Below are 18108 nucleotides of genomic sequence, written 5' to 3'. Positions count from 1 at the left end.
AATTACAAGCAATATTTTCAAACATGTTTTATTAAAATAAGTAAGTTTAGTAACTAACAGTTTCTAAAATAATTTAGAAGTCAATTTCACACAAGCCATAGCCTATAGACATTCATACGTGGTCTGTATAGAGACTGAGTCTGATCTTTAGCTACTCTGAAATTCTGATCTTGAGTCAGAAGAGCTACTATGGCATGTAAATCTTCTGCATAACCTTGTCTTAAAATGTGATTTCATACTGACATAAAACCAGTGAGAAATCAGATTCAGATGCCTTAGTATCTGCTGTGCAACTGAAACCTGACTCGCAGAACAGTATTTCTACAGTTTTATCTTCTGCAGACAAGAGAACTGTCTGGATTTTAACCCACAGTTTGACAGTAGAGACAGATAATTGCTGGATACCAAATGTCTATAGTGACTTTACACTTAATGAGCAACCAACAATGTGCACGTTCTTGCCTTGCTATGAGACATGACAAAGTGTGTAAAATGAAAATGTATTGCCTGCAAATAGGAGAATCACATACTGATCTTACAAGTACCCAAATCAAGCTCTCCATACCAACAAAACTGTTGCCAAGCTTCTAGTTTCAATTAAGCTGCTCTATAATGTTTATTATAACTGACTTGGAAAGCCTTCCCTCTCCTTCACATCTGTGATGCACTAATGAATCAAGATATAGAATTTCGGAAGTTGGAGAATATACACAGAATACACAGAATTGTATAGATTGGAAAAGACCTTTAAGATCATCAAATCCAATCATAAACCTAACGCTGCCTGTTCACCAGAACCATGTGTCTAAGCACCACATCCAAACATCTTCTAAATACCTCCAGGGATGGTGACTCAACCACTTCCCTGGTTAGCCTGTTCCAGTGCTTGACAACCCTTTTGATGAACTACCATTTCCTAATATCCAGTCTAAACCTCCCCTGACACAGCTTGTGGTGATCTCCTCTCATCCTATCACTTTTTACTTGGGAGAAGAGACCAATGCCCTCCTCACTACAACCTACCACTAGTTGTAGAGAGTGATAAGTAAGGTCTCCCCTCAACCTTCTCTTCTCCACACTAAATAACCCCAGTTCCCTCAACCTCTCCTCATAAGACTTGCTCTCTAGTCCCTTCACTAGCTTCACTGTCCTTCTCTGGACATGCTCCAGCAACTAAATATCCCTCTTGTACTGAGGGGCCCAAAACTGAACACAGTATTTGAGCTGCAGCCTCACCAGCGCTGAGTACAGGGGCACAATCACTTCCCTGCTCCTGCTGGCCACACTATTCCTGATACAAGCCAGGATGCTTTTGGCCTTCTTGCCCACCTGGGCACACTGCTGGCTCATGTTCAGCTGGCTGTCAGCCAACACCCCCAGGTCCTTTTCCTCCAGGCAGCTCTCCAGCCACTCTTCCCCAAGCCTGTAGCGTAGCATGGGGTTGTTGTGACCAAAGTGCAGGACCCAGCATGGAGCCTTGTTAAACCTCATACAGTTGGCCTTGGCCCATCGATCCGGCCTGTCCAGGTCCCTCTGCAGAGCCTTCCTACCCCCGAGCAGACTGACACTCCCGCACAAGTTGGTGTCATCTGCAAACTTACTGAGGGTGCGCTTGATCCCCTCGTCCAGATCATTGATGAAGACATCAAACAAAAATGGCCTGAAAACTGAGTCCCAAGGAACACCACTTGTGGCTGGCCACCAACTGGATTTAACTCCATTCACCACAACTCTCTGGGCTTGGCCACCCAACCAGTTTTTTACCCAGCGAAGAGTACACCTGTCCAAACCATGAGCATCCAGTTTCTCCAGGAGAACACTGTGGCAAACAGTGTCAAAGGCTTTACTAAAGTCTAGGTCAACAATGCCCAGAGCCTTTCCCTCATCCACTAGGTGGGTGTCACCCTGTCATAGAGGAGATCAGGTTAGTCAGGCAGGACCTGCCTTTCCTAAACCCATGCTGACTGGGCCTGATCACTTGGTTATCCTGTACATGCTGCATGATGGCACTCAAGATGATCTGCTCCATAACCTTCCACAGCACTGAGGTCAGGCTGACAGGCCTGTATTTCCCCAAACTACACTTGTACTTGTCAGAACAAGACAGTGTTCTGACCATTCTCATAATATCTAGTGTTGCTTGACTTCCCAGCTTTTCAGACCAATCATTTCCCTCTCTAGCTACATGCAAAAGAGCTTACCTAACACTGGTCTACGCAAGATATTTCTATCTTGTATTATTTTTTGGAACATATGCTATTATTTTTTGGAACATGTTCCAAGCTCAGGTCAAAAGTAGCATCAGCACAACCAATAGTGAAAAGCATATGGGAACATGAGGACTTGTGCTAAACAGGCAGAAAATGAATTGTTATTTTGTAGGGTTCATCTTCTGTTGACTCACTGAACAGTGAGCAGTTCTGCAGTTGTGAAAAGGGGTCAGCGGAAGGCCATGGGCAGAACTAACCCTTTGGTAGCTAGATCACCTTATCTGTAATACAACACATACAAATCACATACAACGAACTGTGCCGCCTTCCCTTGGGCATCTTCAGGCTGCATTCACTAGAAAGAACCCTTTGGGAAAGTAAAGAAAACATTTGTATCACAGTTATTGCCTGTGACTTAATTAAACACAGAGGAAACTGTAGTCCTGCGTGTAAAAAAGTATCACCTCCTCTGGCTGTTTGGCCATCATTCCTGTTTCACACCTTGGTTTTTTCAGATTCACACTGTATGTTCCCCTGAAATTATGACAGAATGAATGTAAAGCTCATTTATACTTCATGAACCTACTATATGATTACTCATTATGAGCTCTCACTTAAAGGGGTAACATTGCAAAAGGTTACCAGGCTAGGGAAGAAAGAACATGAACTGACCACCATCATCTCTGGAAGGCACTGTGATTATTTATTTTTATGATCTAGATCAGGAAAGAAACTTAGAAGCACATGTGCTCTTTTATGCAGTTTAAATAAGGCCTTATGAACAATTTGAGAGACTACAGCTCCAGAAGTACATCTTGAAAAAGGTAGTGAGGGAAAAATATATAAGCTTGCTCCTAGGTAGGTTTTATTTAGGAGTTTTTAATACAAACATCTTTTACTTGGACAAGAAAGGGGAGATAACATTCTGGTTTGGGGGCTCTTGGACTACTTTGACTGTACTCATCAGGTAAGACTTGGGAATAAGCTTTCATAAAATAAGTGAACTAAAGACCGCCTGCTGTTTCTAATTTTCTGCCATGTCTTATCCTTGCCACAGGCTGTCTTTTCTTACTCCCTTCTTTACTTGTACAGTTACTGCTGAGTATAAAAGAACAACCATTTTTTCTAGTTTAAGAAAAATTACAATTAAAGATCATTAAAATATACTCTTCTACTTTACACAAAATTCTTAACTGCATCCTGGATGTACTGTTATTTATCAATAACTGTGCCAGCAAAGAACTAATATAACCTACAGAATATATAATACTTCTAGATAATGAAAGCCACATTTTCCCACTGGGCTGGTATTAATCTTCCTGAAGCCAAAATTAATACCCTCCTAACTGTTAAGCATCCTGATAGATTATTCTAAGTGCATATTATTAGCATCTAACAACAAAAGTATTGAATTTTTTCTTCTGTCCCTGTTAACACAAAAGGCAGTGCTTGGGGAATTCACAGAGACTGTTACCTCCCTAGAGTAAACAGGTTGCTAATAAGTGAGCATCCTCTGTGAGAAGTTCTGAAAGAAGCAGGCCTGGCTTTTTCCTTACATTAAACTGGAATTACTTAATGGAAGATAAATGAAAAAATCAGGTACAGGTAATTTGGCTATGTAGAAACATCTCTGTTCAGAAGTATCACATATGGGTGTTTAAGCAAGTTGCAATTTAGGACTGGAAGCAAATTGCTACCAGAATGCTTACAAGTGAAAATGAATGTCTGTAGTTAAACTGCTATCCCAGTACTCATATCTATCTCCACAGCATGTTGATTTCACAATAATCTAAATTCTACCAGATTAAATGATCTGTACCCACATAGAAATACAATTCCTCAGTGTGAAATCACTGGCAAATTATGTTAATGATGTTACTTCTGTTGCAATCAGTCACTGTTTCAGCTCCCAGTAAATTACATCTATCTTCATGAAGTCACAACTGTCCTCTGAAACTCCTGTGGCAATCTTCACAGGCGCACTCCTGCAATATTTTGTATCATTTTCTGGTCAGTTTGAGGTTTTGGGGTCCTTTTTTTTGATTGGCTTTTAATTTAAATTTTCTGAAATTGACTTGACCTCTCAATATTATTTTTTTTTTTCCTTAAAGCGTGTGCACCCTTTCAAAATTGCTTGGGAGACCTGTCCATTTTAACAAGAAAGACCAAAACATTCTACCTTAATAGTGAAACAGAAGAAAACCCCAGAAGAAAAACAGGTAAATTACTTCATTGACATGGCCTTCTGCCTACAAAGACTGAAACATCTCCATCATAAGGCTGATGAAGAAAAGACAGATACTACAAAAGATCATGTCAATGAAGATTCAAAAAAGATGACTTGCTAAAAAAATGTATGCCTTGGCTGAGATTCATTTGTCACAATTTAGACATTGACAAAATCAAAAACTACATCAGTCAGATGCCTAAGAGGATGAGTTAGCTAGTCAGTGTGTCCTAAAGTAGTCACCTTCACTTTAGGGTGAATGAACTGCACCCTAAAATATATTAACTCTAAAAGTGATCTGGATTACTAGCTCAGATTTAGATGTCTGGAATATAAATTTCTACAGTTACTTGAGATTACTCTCACCCCATTGTCTCATATTGCATTGTAGTATATTTTAAATATTTTCCCTCAAGAGAAGATGTATTTTTTACATTTAAGCAGAGATTAACTTTCTAGCTCCTTATTCATGCCAAGAATCTTTTCCAGACCAACAGATGTGCAAAGCTTAAAAGCTGTAATACAAAGGATGCCTATCACCAAACGGAACATTTAAGAACATCATTATTAAGTAACCACTCAGTAAAGGTTATCATAACCATAGTTGTTTTCAAAAAGCGTTGCTATTTCAGGTAGGATTAACCAGCAAAATTTCTGAGCCTACCTTATTAACTTCAGGAACTTTCTGCAACGAAAGGTGTGAGAACACTTATGCTTAATCTGCTTAATCTGCTACCAAAGAAAGGTAGCTAGGTGCACCAATAAGTAAGGGAATATCCTAACTCTTACTTCCAGAGTGACATTAATGAAATCTGAGACAGAGAGATTACAAGAAGCCTTTGTTAAGAACCTGATATGTCTTTCCAGGTCACTATTGCTTTATAGACAACCTCCAGTGAAAAAAGCCATTTGGATGAAGCGTGGCAAGACAAGGATGACATGCTGACTTTGAGTTCTGAGACCTCAGTTTCCTCATTGATTGGTAAAGATGACCTAGATATACTGAAATCATCAGATCACCTTCACTTTTTACCTATGTTTAAACCCTTGGAACTGAAAGAACATGGAATAGCATGGGTCAGTATGCCTGTCAGAAATATTTTTGATAAAGACTATGAACAGCATTTATATCAAGTGCAGAAATTCTGATACTGTTTATCGCTACCCAGAGCAAAATAGAGCTATTTTTGATAAGTCAGAGTTCTGAAAGATGGCTCCTAGGACACTTGTGTGCCAACAAGCAAAAGCACCTGAGTGCACCAGAATACCTAGGAGGAGATCAGCTACACAACTGCAAATAAGAAAGTAGCTGTTTAAAAAGGAGCTAGAAATGCCGTTAGGAAAAGATGAAGGATTAAGGAAGCACTGTGAGACTCTCTATCATATCAGATAATGTTTTGTGTGACCATATGGGTAATTCTGTAATTTTTACCCATAATTTAGGAAGAACGTCTGTATTATCACCTAATGAGGATTTGAATTTTGATCACTGTATGTGATTGCTAGCATTTTGGAGGACTGGAAGAAATGCTTTTACTAAGTAAAATCTTTATGAACAGTAATAACAAACATGATGCGGAGCAAAAGTTGTTTGTTCTTCTGCAGACAATAGCTGGAAGTATAAAACTTGCAGAAAGGTGGAAATTAAAAAATAATAGAGAGCTGGTATGTACATATATACATGTACACACATATGTAAATGTATATACACACTCACCAGTTATAGCCAGGTTTGTAAATCACAAAGGTGTAGCCAGAAACTTGTTATGTAAGTGTTAATGGAATGATGTTACAGTTGTTCATTTAAGTCTTATTCAACCAGAAATCCATCCTAGAGAAGAAAGGCAATTAAGAGTCCTAATTCATTTTACAAAATCTTGATGATTTATAATTGAGTTCAGTGCTATGCCACATTTCTGAATGTTTGTTCCGTAACAAGGATAAAAAAATACCCCCTTGCAAACTATTTTACTAGGACTGAAAGACATGAACTGGCAGTCGTTTTAGTTAGCTAGCCCTTCAGTGAGGCCTCCAGACAGAAAACCAGGATAGTTTCATCTCAAGTGAGTAGGCATTTCTACCAATACCTTAGCACAGTTACTTGATGCTGGAGAGAAAATAAAGGAAAGAACCTTACATTGGCTATAGTTTTAGCTGATACTGAAGGAGAGAAGTATTGCAAGATTCTCTGACAGACAAATGGCAAAAAGCGTCCTATAGAGAATGAAACCAATTTTTCTTTTCATAACCAGGTTTACCAATGTGGGAGTCACCATTTTGAATCTAAACACATGAAGTACGACATTCAGCTTTCTTCTGTCCAAGGTGGCTAAATCATTCTTTCTGTTTGGCATTAGAAGAACAACTTCTCACAACCTCTTTCCCTCTGAGACAGTTCTGTGGCTCCCAAATACAGCAGAGACCATTTTTTTTTTTTGTCAAATCAACTGCAAGGCTGTTTCAGAGGAACATCCATAAAGGGACATGTAAAGGAATCCTGTAGAATGATAACCTGAAGAGACTCAAATATTCTGGCAACAAACTCTAGCCCTCAGGATGTATGCTGAGATCTGATGAGTAAGTGTTCCAAAAGCACTCCCAAGAGACAGCAAAAAATGGCGAAAGTAATTCTAGTACCTAGAGAGGAATGCTCCTACTCAGGAAATCTAACTGCATTTTACATCCATCTGCTTTAGTTGAGAACATGTGTGTGGAAGCGTGTCTTCTCTTTCCTGCCTCTTCACCGGTTGCATGTAAAGGTTTGTGCATTAATCTTAATGTCTCTCTCCAAAAAAAATGAAAATTAGGATGCAATTCAAGTGCAATTTAGGAATCTGAAATCTCCAAACACTGTCATTCTGTGACTATAAATGAATGGAGACTTAGAAAGTCATGCAAACCTGTTTTGAAACAGCGCAGGACAGTGACTGACTGACTCACAAGCTTGAACACAAAAAAACTATGAAGTGGCCCTGGTAGATTAATGACAATAAAACTTTTGAAACAGGGTATTTCACAGCATTTTTCTTTTTCTGTCTGAAAGTCAACTTTCAGTATTGGTTACTGAAGGAACTTTGGGTTTTTTACTTCGGGGAAAGAAAAATAACAATTATCCCTTGTGTTAGAGAAGAACATAAATCAAAAGTAGAAAGAAAGGAATAAGATTGCAAAACATTATTTAAACAGCCAAAACCAAAACTGCATGGAACATGAAGTTGTTCTGAATTTTCATTTTATATATTTTGCAGAAGGCATTAATGATAGAAATTTAGATCTTAAAATGTTAATAAGGACAAGACCGAAGGCAAAATTTTACACACATGAATTGTTAATTTTGTAAGCTGACATCAGTAGCAAGTAACTGCTCAGAAGGCACAGAGTGCAGTTTTACAGGACAGCTAAGCAGCGAGACGAATGCAAAGCAGCTGCAAGGGCTGCCTACTGACCACTTTTTGCTACCCTGGCACTATGATGGCACAAGCACTTACATGGCTATGGGGGAATCACATCTATCTAGTACATTACACAATAAGTGGCAATAAGTGGGTGACTGCATAAAATCTACTAAAACAGCATGAGGTAAATACAGTACCTTTTTTTCAGCTGCACTGTCAAATGAAAACACATTTAAGATGGTCCAGGTATCACATGGTACAAACTGCCCTTTCATGTTTGCAACAAGACATAAAGGAAAGGGAGAGCACATGCAGTAAATGGATATTATGCCAAGGCAAAATACCTCTTGGCTTGAATAGCTGCAGTACATATATCCACAATATGAACATATAGACAAAGATTAAAAAAAGAATTTATATTGTTTTAATATGCTAAAATGTATTTTAAAAACCTGAGGAAAATGTAATTTTTAAAATTAAGATTTTAGTATGATTAAAATCTTCATGTGTCTATCAGGTCATAAAATCTAAAGCCTGTATGAACACCAGGCAAGTATAGTATTGGACAGCAATTTTTCAGTCTCTGACATTGTTATGTTTATGAAATAACTATCCTGGAAACAACAATATTCACTGTAAGCTGGTCACTTATAAATATGAAGTTAACCCTGGTACACTAGAGACACGGTTATGATGATGACTGAAATATTTTATCAGGGTGTTGTGGTATGTAACCAAATAGATGAATTAGCCTATTTCAACTCAGCTATAACCTACTGTAACTAATTACGATGGGAGTGAAGTAATGTAGGGTTGTTTTTTTTTAAAAATTCCTGTACACATTTCAAGAATGCATTCACACTAGTTTTTAATAGTTAACATTTTTACCTAAGGAATTTGTAAATTTAAAATATTAAATGAACACTTAATTCCCAAGAGGGGATGCAGTAACACAGATCACACAGCCCTTATGGACTCCCGTGCAAGTGTAACTGAACAATGTCATCTTATAATCTTCCCAAACGGTTCTCTATTCAATTGCATATATACTTCCTTACTACATATTGTAACCATACTATAACTACCTTTATGTAAATCTAGCTAAAATAAATAAAAATAAAATGCAGTGTATATTAAAAAGAATATAGAACATCTGAACAATGTGAATGATTATGAACAGGGGACAAGTTACGACAAATAGAAACGGTTTGCTACAAAAATCATGGTGGGCACTCTAACTGGTACAAAAGACACAGTTTAGATAGTCAAAACAACTTTAACTTTTGAGCAGTTACAGTTTTAAACATACTATAAAAGGTAAAATAGTAAATAAAAAACCTGTTCCTTTCAGTTTGAGTTTTTAATCTTCTCTGTGGGGTCTTTTTCATAGTTTATAAATTCAACCTTCTTCGTTAGCTAGCCAACCCACCTTTTTTTCCTTCTCCTGTCAGCAGTTTGGTCATTCTCCTGTAACTGTAGACACTTCCCCCAGCTCTAAACATGCTCAAAATTTATTTCAGCTCTGACGTTACACTTTAAATGACCTTTTATTTTATTGTTGAATACTTCCTTTAGCACCTCTTCAGTGGGACAATGTAATTGGACAATAATATAGACTGAAATTGTAGAAGGAAAAACAGACAGTAATGCATTTCCCTCCTACTCCTGGAAAAGATTTTGTATTCCCTACCCTTGAAATTCTCAGACACAGCATTAATAATTAACAGTATATGGCCTTATATCCACTGAAATTAATGGTAACATCCTAAGGAGTATCAGAGTGTACAAAATTTAGTCTTTACTTAGAACTGGCTATCCCAAAATAGACAAGGACTATTTTTCCTAGAAAGTACAGGTTCTTAAAACAACAATGATTATATTGTCTCTGCACACAGCAACAAATACACGGAGTAAAAACATTAAAAAATAACCCTCCCAAGATTTCCTTTGGGATGTGCCAAGTTTTTAAAAGACTCATAGCATTTTTTGCCTCTACAATAACAGAAGCCTTTAAAGATACAACATGCTTACTTAGGACAGTGAAATCACCTTTATACCTGTTGTGAATGTCACAAATTTATACAATGGCAGAGCACTTTTAATGTAATTACCTTTTGTGCAGCAAGATGAAGGGCAGTTCTTCGGCTACGATCAGCTCTGTTAACATCGGCTCCAGCCTTCAGCAATGCCTCTGCACAGTCCAGCCTGTCAGCCAATACACAGTACATAAGTGGAGTTCTTCCAAACTGATCTTCTTTATCTTTGAGCTCAGAGTTTCCTAAAAAAAAAGAAATTAAAAAAAAATCACATGAAACAAATCTATAAGTATCTAAGAGCAGCACTTTTTTATTAAAAGGGTACTTTAATTAAAAGTATTACTTATTATAAATGAATAGAGTGACCAAAATAAAGGAGTATAAGATAAACCCAAAGCTACTACTTTCTACTCTCTTTTTATTGACGTTTATAGGACATTTCAAAACATATTTACAGAAAAAAGTACATTTAGAAAATATTAGTTCCACAAATACACCTACCACCAGTAACACCCTGCAGCAGCATAATTATAAATATTTTAAAAATAGTTTTACAGGTCTTCACTGCAAAGATTACATTAAAAAAATATCCACAGCAAGTAAGCCAAAGAGTCCTTCCGAAACCCATGAACACTGTAACTAAAACAAGCTTTGAAGCCTACTTACAGTAACATTTATTTAAAAAGCATAAACAAGTCAATATTACATCAATACCATTATTTATTTCATAGTGCCAATATGGAAACTACTAAAATACTTCTCAAGCTGACTTGAATTGAGACAGTTGGTAAGGCAGCAATTAAGCTAATTAAGAAGTCTGAGGTCCTATAAAAAAATCAAAACATTGTATTCCTAGTCACAGCCAAAAAAACCCCCAAAACCCAAGCCAGTATGCATCCTCCACTACCAAGTTTCGTATTTCTATTATGTCAGTACACAGAAGCTAGTCCCTATAAATTAATGGGTATCAACTGTGCCAACGCATCCCAACCCTAAATACATCTCCCACGTAGCAATGTCATTACCATTATTTACGGAACATTGAATTTTAACAGGTAAATTAATTTTTCTTTTTAAATAGTCCTTTGTTTGCATGATTGTTGATGCTTCAAAAGAACTCCAGCAGAGGCATGCCTCTCTTTTACAAACACAACTTTCACTCTCCCGCAGCATATTATACTTATTTACATATCCAGCAAATGTATTCTCATTTATAATTTCTATTGATTCACCCAGAAGAAGAGTCAAACAGATTAAATGTGAATCAAGGGGAATATCGAAGATTAATATTTGTTCCCTATCAACCAAGCCTCTCAGAAAAAAACACTTTTAAGCAGGATATTTATTGCCAGTTAGAACAATCATTTCATCACTCACTCAATTTCCGAGTTCCTTTAAAACTCTTGAGTGAATATCATGTCGTTCTCATGATTAACTCTGTAACACCTTCTCTTCCTTAGAAACTGATTTGCACTCTTTCTGCTCTGTAATAAACAGTTTAGGAACCTTTCCAACCTCTTCTGTGAATGCAGATATAGAAATTTTTTCCTCCTTCTTCACCCATGGCCTTGTCTCCTCTGACTGCCCCCTCACCTTGACAATCCACTAGTTTTATAATTAATTTTTATTACCCTAGCAAATTAATAAATTTTTAAAAAAGTATTTTACTGACCTGCATCTACCTTCCTCAGACACAGGTTATGTTTTTTGAAGAAGACCTTCTTGCTTTTAATACCCACTGTTATACTGCTGTTTAACCATGCTTGCTTCCCTTTTGACCTTCCTAAACTACTACTTTTAAGTGCTTTTGCATTCACTTCACACTGCAAACAAGGAACTTACTCTTTAGACTAATCTTTGCAAACATCTTCCTTTTCATGTGCTTCACCATTTTTAGAGTGCACAACTATAGTGGCTACTGTTGTTTATCCGTGTATACTCTGGTCAAGAGTTACAAAATCTTGCTTAGTAAAACTAGTTCAGGTCCTACACAGCAGTCAAGAGCAACTCAAGAGTTGGTTCTGTTCTGGGTTCACCAAAATTTCTGTTACCAGTCCGTTACGGAGTTCTAAAAATTTAGTTTTAGGATCACATCCTCTATAGCCATTTGATCAAAATATATGACAGTAACTTTCATTACTATTGTGTTCCTGTCAGTCCAGACACTCTGATCTCCTTTAGCACATCACACACACCGCCACTGTCTGGACAGATGGACAGGAATAAAATGTTAGTGCTATAGTTTCTTATTTAGGTTTGAATAGGATGCTACCTTTTTCTACTGTATTACTACATAAATGAAGAAACAGAATAGCTACGATTCCACCTTCTGTAGATAAGCCACTGGAAACTCCATATAACGTTGTCAGCTTTTCCTCATTTTTAGCTTTAGAAACTGCCTCATAATGAGCATAACAGCTGAGTTTTGATTTTTTTCCAATAAATAAATGACCAGAGTATATCATTATACTGAATAGAAATCAAATAATAAATCCAGTAATAGAAAATTACATTTGTAAATTTATACAGGTGGGGTTTTTTCTGTAGGACCTTGCATAAAAGCTGCATAAGGATCTGGTCCAAACTTTGCTTAGAATTAGAGAAGGTGAAGTATTGGATATATCTTATTCATTATTCTTCACATCGAAACAAAAGGTATCAAAAAAGCTTAATTTTTTGGTAGCATACTTAAAAGTAATTTTTAAGACTTTAAAAAAATAATTTGCAATTTTACTAAAGGGCAGTTAAAAGCTGTGTAAGTTGAAATGTATTTGGTTGAAATATGTTTGGTTTATTATTTATGTCCTGGTATATGTAACTACATTCTGACATTAAAAAAAAAAAAGGTAATATAATTTTTACTAACATTATGTACATATTTGATACTGTTAATATTCTAATTTTTATCAACATTTTATCTGGAAAAAGGTCATGTATTGTCTTTAAATATTTACTTATTGTCCTTTTATTTGCATTACTGAAGCCTATATTTCTTTACTTCTACTAAAAATGGAAAGTTGTAATATTTACTAAACAATAATGTCACTTGTTTAATTAATTACATGGCCATTAGGAAATATTTCTAAAAATATTTCTAATATATAATAATAAATAAATTTAATGCCTAAAATAAAAAATGTAACATAGGAGTTACACAGGGGAATTAAAACATTTTTATTTTCCCTAACTCGTAAAAACATTTGCTAGACTTTCATTTCACAGTATTACAATTCCATTGCAAACTGGATGCAGTTTCAAGATAATTCTTTCCTCCACTATTAGAAAGAAGTATCTTTAAAGTTATACATACATACTGTGAAACTGTCGATGTCTTATATCTCAATATTTTAGGCTAACAATAAACGCTTTTTCCACTCAATAGAGCATAGCACAGAAACATCAAAGCCAGTTATGACCAACCACACAGTCCTGTGCAGCAACATAGAGATTTGGAGGTCCAAAGCATAATTTAACATGGCACTGCTCTCAGTCAACAAGCCAGTTCCTTAATTAGCTAAGTATAGTTAGGTGCTCTTCCAGTATTAGGTCGGTCTGATAATTTAGACATCACTAAACCATATTCTACTGCTCAGCACTAACACGGCCTCAATAGCATCTTAAATGTGTTGAAGATGATGGGACTTACACAATCACATATATTTTTAAAAAGAAATACATAAACATGCATTTCTCCCAATAAGACACATGCACATGGCTTATGCTCATGCAACACTTGTTCTTAAGTCAGCAGTGTACAAAACTAATCCCTCTCCCTAAATTCCAAGTTCCCTTTCTGTTATATAATGTCAGAGGATATACAGAATGTAGAGACTAAAAGAATGAAATGGGTAAGGTCAAGCCGAGCAAAACCGGCCTAAAGCTCAAGTACAACCCAGCCAAGCAGAGCAACAAACATCTAATTTCATGTACAGCTCCCAAAGAGTGATGTAACTGATGACAAAGAGTTTCCATGACTGCAGACGGTCTGAGTGAAAAATGAGCAAGATCTTAAAAACCTGATGCCAGCGATTTGCCCGAAGCTGCTGCGCTGTTTTTTTAAGGGAAGGAAACTATCTTCGGCTAACAGTAGGTTTCTTTTTCATATTGCTTCATTTGCTTACAAGACTCTGTAAGGCCCTTTGAATGGTTAAGTTTCTGTGGGCATTGCCCTGAAAGGGTGTCTCTGTGCTCAGGGTAAGAGACAGGACAAGGGCTACAAGCTACTACATCAACTACCAGGTGCTCAGGGGGACTAACTCCATGAAATACAATAACCACAGCACCTTGCGGACCTCACAGTTACAGTAAATTATTATTTTCTGCAATCAAGAAAGCACAGATAGCCTTCTAAACATTCGCATATTGATGTACTTAAAATGTGCCATGGCAAAATTAAATTTTCTTCAACATACCTGCGCAAGAAAAGAAGTTTGTCTGACCCCTCCCCTTTCAGGACCATCCTTACCCCACCCAGATTATGCATTTCATAAGCTTGTTGCCAATGAAGGTCACGAACACTACAGAATCAAGCTGCCCAATTCCAAAATTTAACTCTCATATTCATACCTCATCACTTGCTCACAGTCTGTACAAGCAGTCACATCAGACTCTAACATTTCTATGCATTTTTCAAACCAGAAAAGGAGAAGGAGCAGGAGGAGGACATGAATTCTGCTTAATTATTAAAAGACAGACCATCTTTTGTCACTTGCAAGAATCTTGCCTTTTGTAATATCTGATCTGAGATTTATTCAACCTCCCGTATTGCAGAACATGGAAGAGAAAAGCAGGGAATCAAACAAAACATGCAACTGCGTATTAGCAACCCAGAATCTACAGTTAATGTTTACAATGAAACACCGTATCAGAGTTTTAGAAGCACTTGTAGGCGAGTGATACATTGTAAGGGTTTTAGAAAGAGGAGCTGGACTGAACAGACACTTCAGTGTAGTGACTATTATACACATAGTTGTGTTCTCATAAACGATTAAAACAATTACATGCATCTTCCTGAAACTCTACATAAATGCGTGAAATGATCCTCCAAATACAAAATTAACTTCTGTTCCCTTTTTGCCTAGGATTAAAATAATACAGATGGGTTTTAACACTGAAGAACTGTTAATTAAAGACACATTCAGTGTTGTATAAAACATAGAAAATACCGTATTCCCCAAAGCCTGAGATAATGCAATTCTAAAACAATGTGATACAGTACTAACAACTCACTTTTGTTAGAGCATTGGTTATACAATAAACACTTGGCATGCACTGTGCTTCATGGTATTTAACTCATTGTCAGTTTAGAAAGTCCTGTAATTAAGCATCAGTAGTGGTTAGCGTAAAGGGACACTTTGTTTCAAAGCCCTTTTTCTTGTCTACTTACCTTTGATTTTGTTTATGCCTCTTGTTGGTACAGGCTGTCAAAAGGAACACAGCATCCAGAACACGCTGTATTATTTTAAACACCTGTTCCCTTAAAATCATAGGCTCGTGGGCAGCAGATTACACAGGCATCCATTCTCATTAATTATATGCAAATACAATGTATATGTTCGCATACAGCCACCCATGCTCCATCAAACTACAGATGGGAGAAGGAATAATCACTAAACAGGTTAGAGGGACTGCTCTAAGAGACTGTTTAATCAGCCCCCATGCCCCTTCTCTGTTAATAACTGAATAGGGAAACTGGAAGAGGAAAATCATAATTAATTTAGGGGTAAAAAGCCCTGCCTAAAAGAAGGAAAAAGTCAGACTTTATGTTACTGCATATACCACTAGCCACATAATCAAGATGAAAAGCTCAGCTGTGTTAGGAGAATGTTGTTAAGCAATCCAGCATGCACACACATAATGCTCAAGTACTGTCCTGAATTAGATGCTGCTGCTACGTGCAGTCTTGAGGTTTGGTGAATAACACCAATTGCTCAATTTACTTCTGGCATCAAGTTTACAGTGCCTGGTAAACAGCTAAAAATATGACTCTGATGCATTCTTCTTCTGCTAGGCTATATTTTTCTTTTGGTCCTGCCCTGGTAAAGGTAAGGTCTGTGTCATATCCTGTCAAAACACGACGAAGCAGAAAAGCCAAATTTTGCTATTACAGCAAAGGCTGAAAGGATTATGTAGTTTTCTCTCCCACGTAAAAATAACATATAGCATTTTGATTTTGTTGCTGCATGATTGCCATAAAAAGAATAATGATTTTCATATCTGGTTCTAATGGCTGTTTTGTGGTATATTTGACAAGGTGTATCAGCAACACAGAAGTACCTGTGTTTTCAAAATACATCTTTTGGCTGTGAAATGAGCAAAAACATACTGAAGTCAGCAAAACCTCTTTGTTATGACTTCTGATTGTTAGCCCGGATTTGAAAGCTCACTTTTTTCCCCCCTCCATATGCAGGCAGAGAACTTAAAAAAACCCAGGTATTTAAAGTTACTTTGTAGCTGCATCCCACAGCGTTCTAGAAGCATCTACTTATCAACTGCTCATACTCTGTTTATAAAATGTTCTGCAAGAGTTAACAGATAGCATTAAATACAATCGGTGTATGCTTGAGCCATCATATGACAAAGTAAAGTCGAAGGCCCAACAAAAAATATTTGTTTCAACCCATGGAGCTTCTATAAAGTCAGTTCCCTCAACCTTTTTCTTCTGATTGAGTTAAATTAGTTCTAATTGTCTTTTGAGAAAATCAGATATACCTTGTAAGGAAGAAAAATTTACTGCTTTCTATACAGCTTAGACAATAGATCCACATAGTTTACTATCTTATCTTCAACATAGGTCAGCAGAAGATACATATGGAAAGTTGACTGTTGGTTTAATGCGATTACCATTAAATCCTTTACACCCATTAAAACTGACAGTTAATAGTATAAATAGTTTCCTGTGATTTCACAATCCTTCACCTTCATCAAGCTCCAGGAATGGGATTTTCAAAAAAGGCTGAGCAAATAAAACTTCTACAGTATCAGCTGGAATTGCATTTAATCAGAAACTCTGAAAATCAAAGCTTTCACCTATCACATATATGACAGCCTTCCAAATGTATGAAAATTAGTTTTGGAATACAGAACATACACTGCTTTTGAACACTACTAATGTGGAATGCCATAGAGTTCTTGGAGAGAGAAGGAGGGCGAAAACCTGGGCTTTTTAATGGATGGGAAATTTTTGGTTTTTTTACTTCAGCTTCGATAGGACCAGACTCTCTCCTTACATTTAATTTGTCTTGAAAAACATTTTTATTGTATCAGAATACAATCAAAATAACAAATAGGGCTGGCTCATTTTGTCCCCAAATACTATACTGTAACAAGACTTCATTAACTATAATAAATCTGTAAAAAAACAGTTTATCAAATTTCCCACAATACCAATGATTCAAAAAAAGGATTTGGGGCCAAAATATTTCAGCCCAAAGCACTTCTCCAGAATTTCAAATTCCCTGAAACAGGAGTCCTGCATAATTCTTCTGGTTGTATCACTTACCAATTTTCTACTTTACTTCATGCAGAAGTACCAATCAAAGGCAACCAATAGTAAAAAGAAAGAAAAATCTATTTTCAGGACTACATTTGTTCTAGAAATACATATAATCAAGAAATGAAAACGTATCTTAAAGATCAGAGCACTAAGTCAAAACCAAAAAGCTTCGGTTCTGAAGTAATCAAAATGCATCTACAATGAAAACATTTACCTGCTATTAGCTTCTGGAGGGTACTTTTATCTCCATTAACAGCAGCAGCATGCACTTCAGATGCTAATGAGGAACCACTGAAGAGGCAGTTGGCTGAAATATTCATACTCTTTCAAGGTATTACCATAGGTCAGATCGGCACCACCAACATTTTTTGTAGGAATTCAGTACTAGGAAAAAAAAACCCAACACAATAAAATAGAATGAATTTTATAATTAGTCATTAAAATGACTCAAACAATGCTGAAGAGAATAAACTGTTCTGTTAAAAACAAGAAAGATCAAACACATTTCTTATTACATGGATTAAATCTATCTGTAGCCAAGATTCAACCAGAAAAAGCCTACATTAAGGAGAGATATATATATATATTACAGTTCTGTTGCCTTCAATGCAAATTTCAGTCAATAAGCTTTGCAAAATTCTGCATGTAGGATAGTGTTTATCTACAAATACAACAGACTGCTCCTCAGAGTGTTGGTGCGCATGTTTCAATTCAGTAACTGATGAAGTTTGTTATCAAGTATCAA

At 36.6% G+C, this 18108-nt stretch overlaps 1 protein-coding gene across 2 annotated transcripts in view; it reads right to left on the bottom strand.

Annotated features, from left to right (window-relative positions):
• INVS (inversin) overlaps window positions 1-18108 on the bottom strand; it is a 123153-nt gene that overhangs the window by 95441 nt on the left and 9604 nt on the right. For both annotated transcript variants that reach the window (XM_064443157.1, XM_064443158.1), the window contains exons 2-3: window positions 17578-17747; window positions 9944-10110 (exon numbers count right to left, since the gene is read on the bottom strand). In XM_064443157.1, the coding sequence (XP_064299227.1) occupies window positions 9944-10110; window positions 17578-17683 (273 nt within the window). In that variant the 5' untranslated portion in view covers window positions 17684-17747. The remainder of the gene's footprint in view (window positions 1-9943; window positions 10111-17577; window positions 17748-18108) is intronic.

The sequence above is a fragment of the Phalacrocorax carbo genome, chromosome 2, assembly GCF_963921805.1.
Source record: "Phalacrocorax carbo chromosome 2, bPhaCar2.1, whole genome shotgun sequence".
Taxonomy (NCBI): Eukaryota; Metazoa; Chordata; class Aves; order Suliformes; family Phalacrocoracidae; genus Phalacrocorax; species Phalacrocorax carbo.
This window is presented reverse-complemented; position numbering and strand designations above follow the sequence as displayed.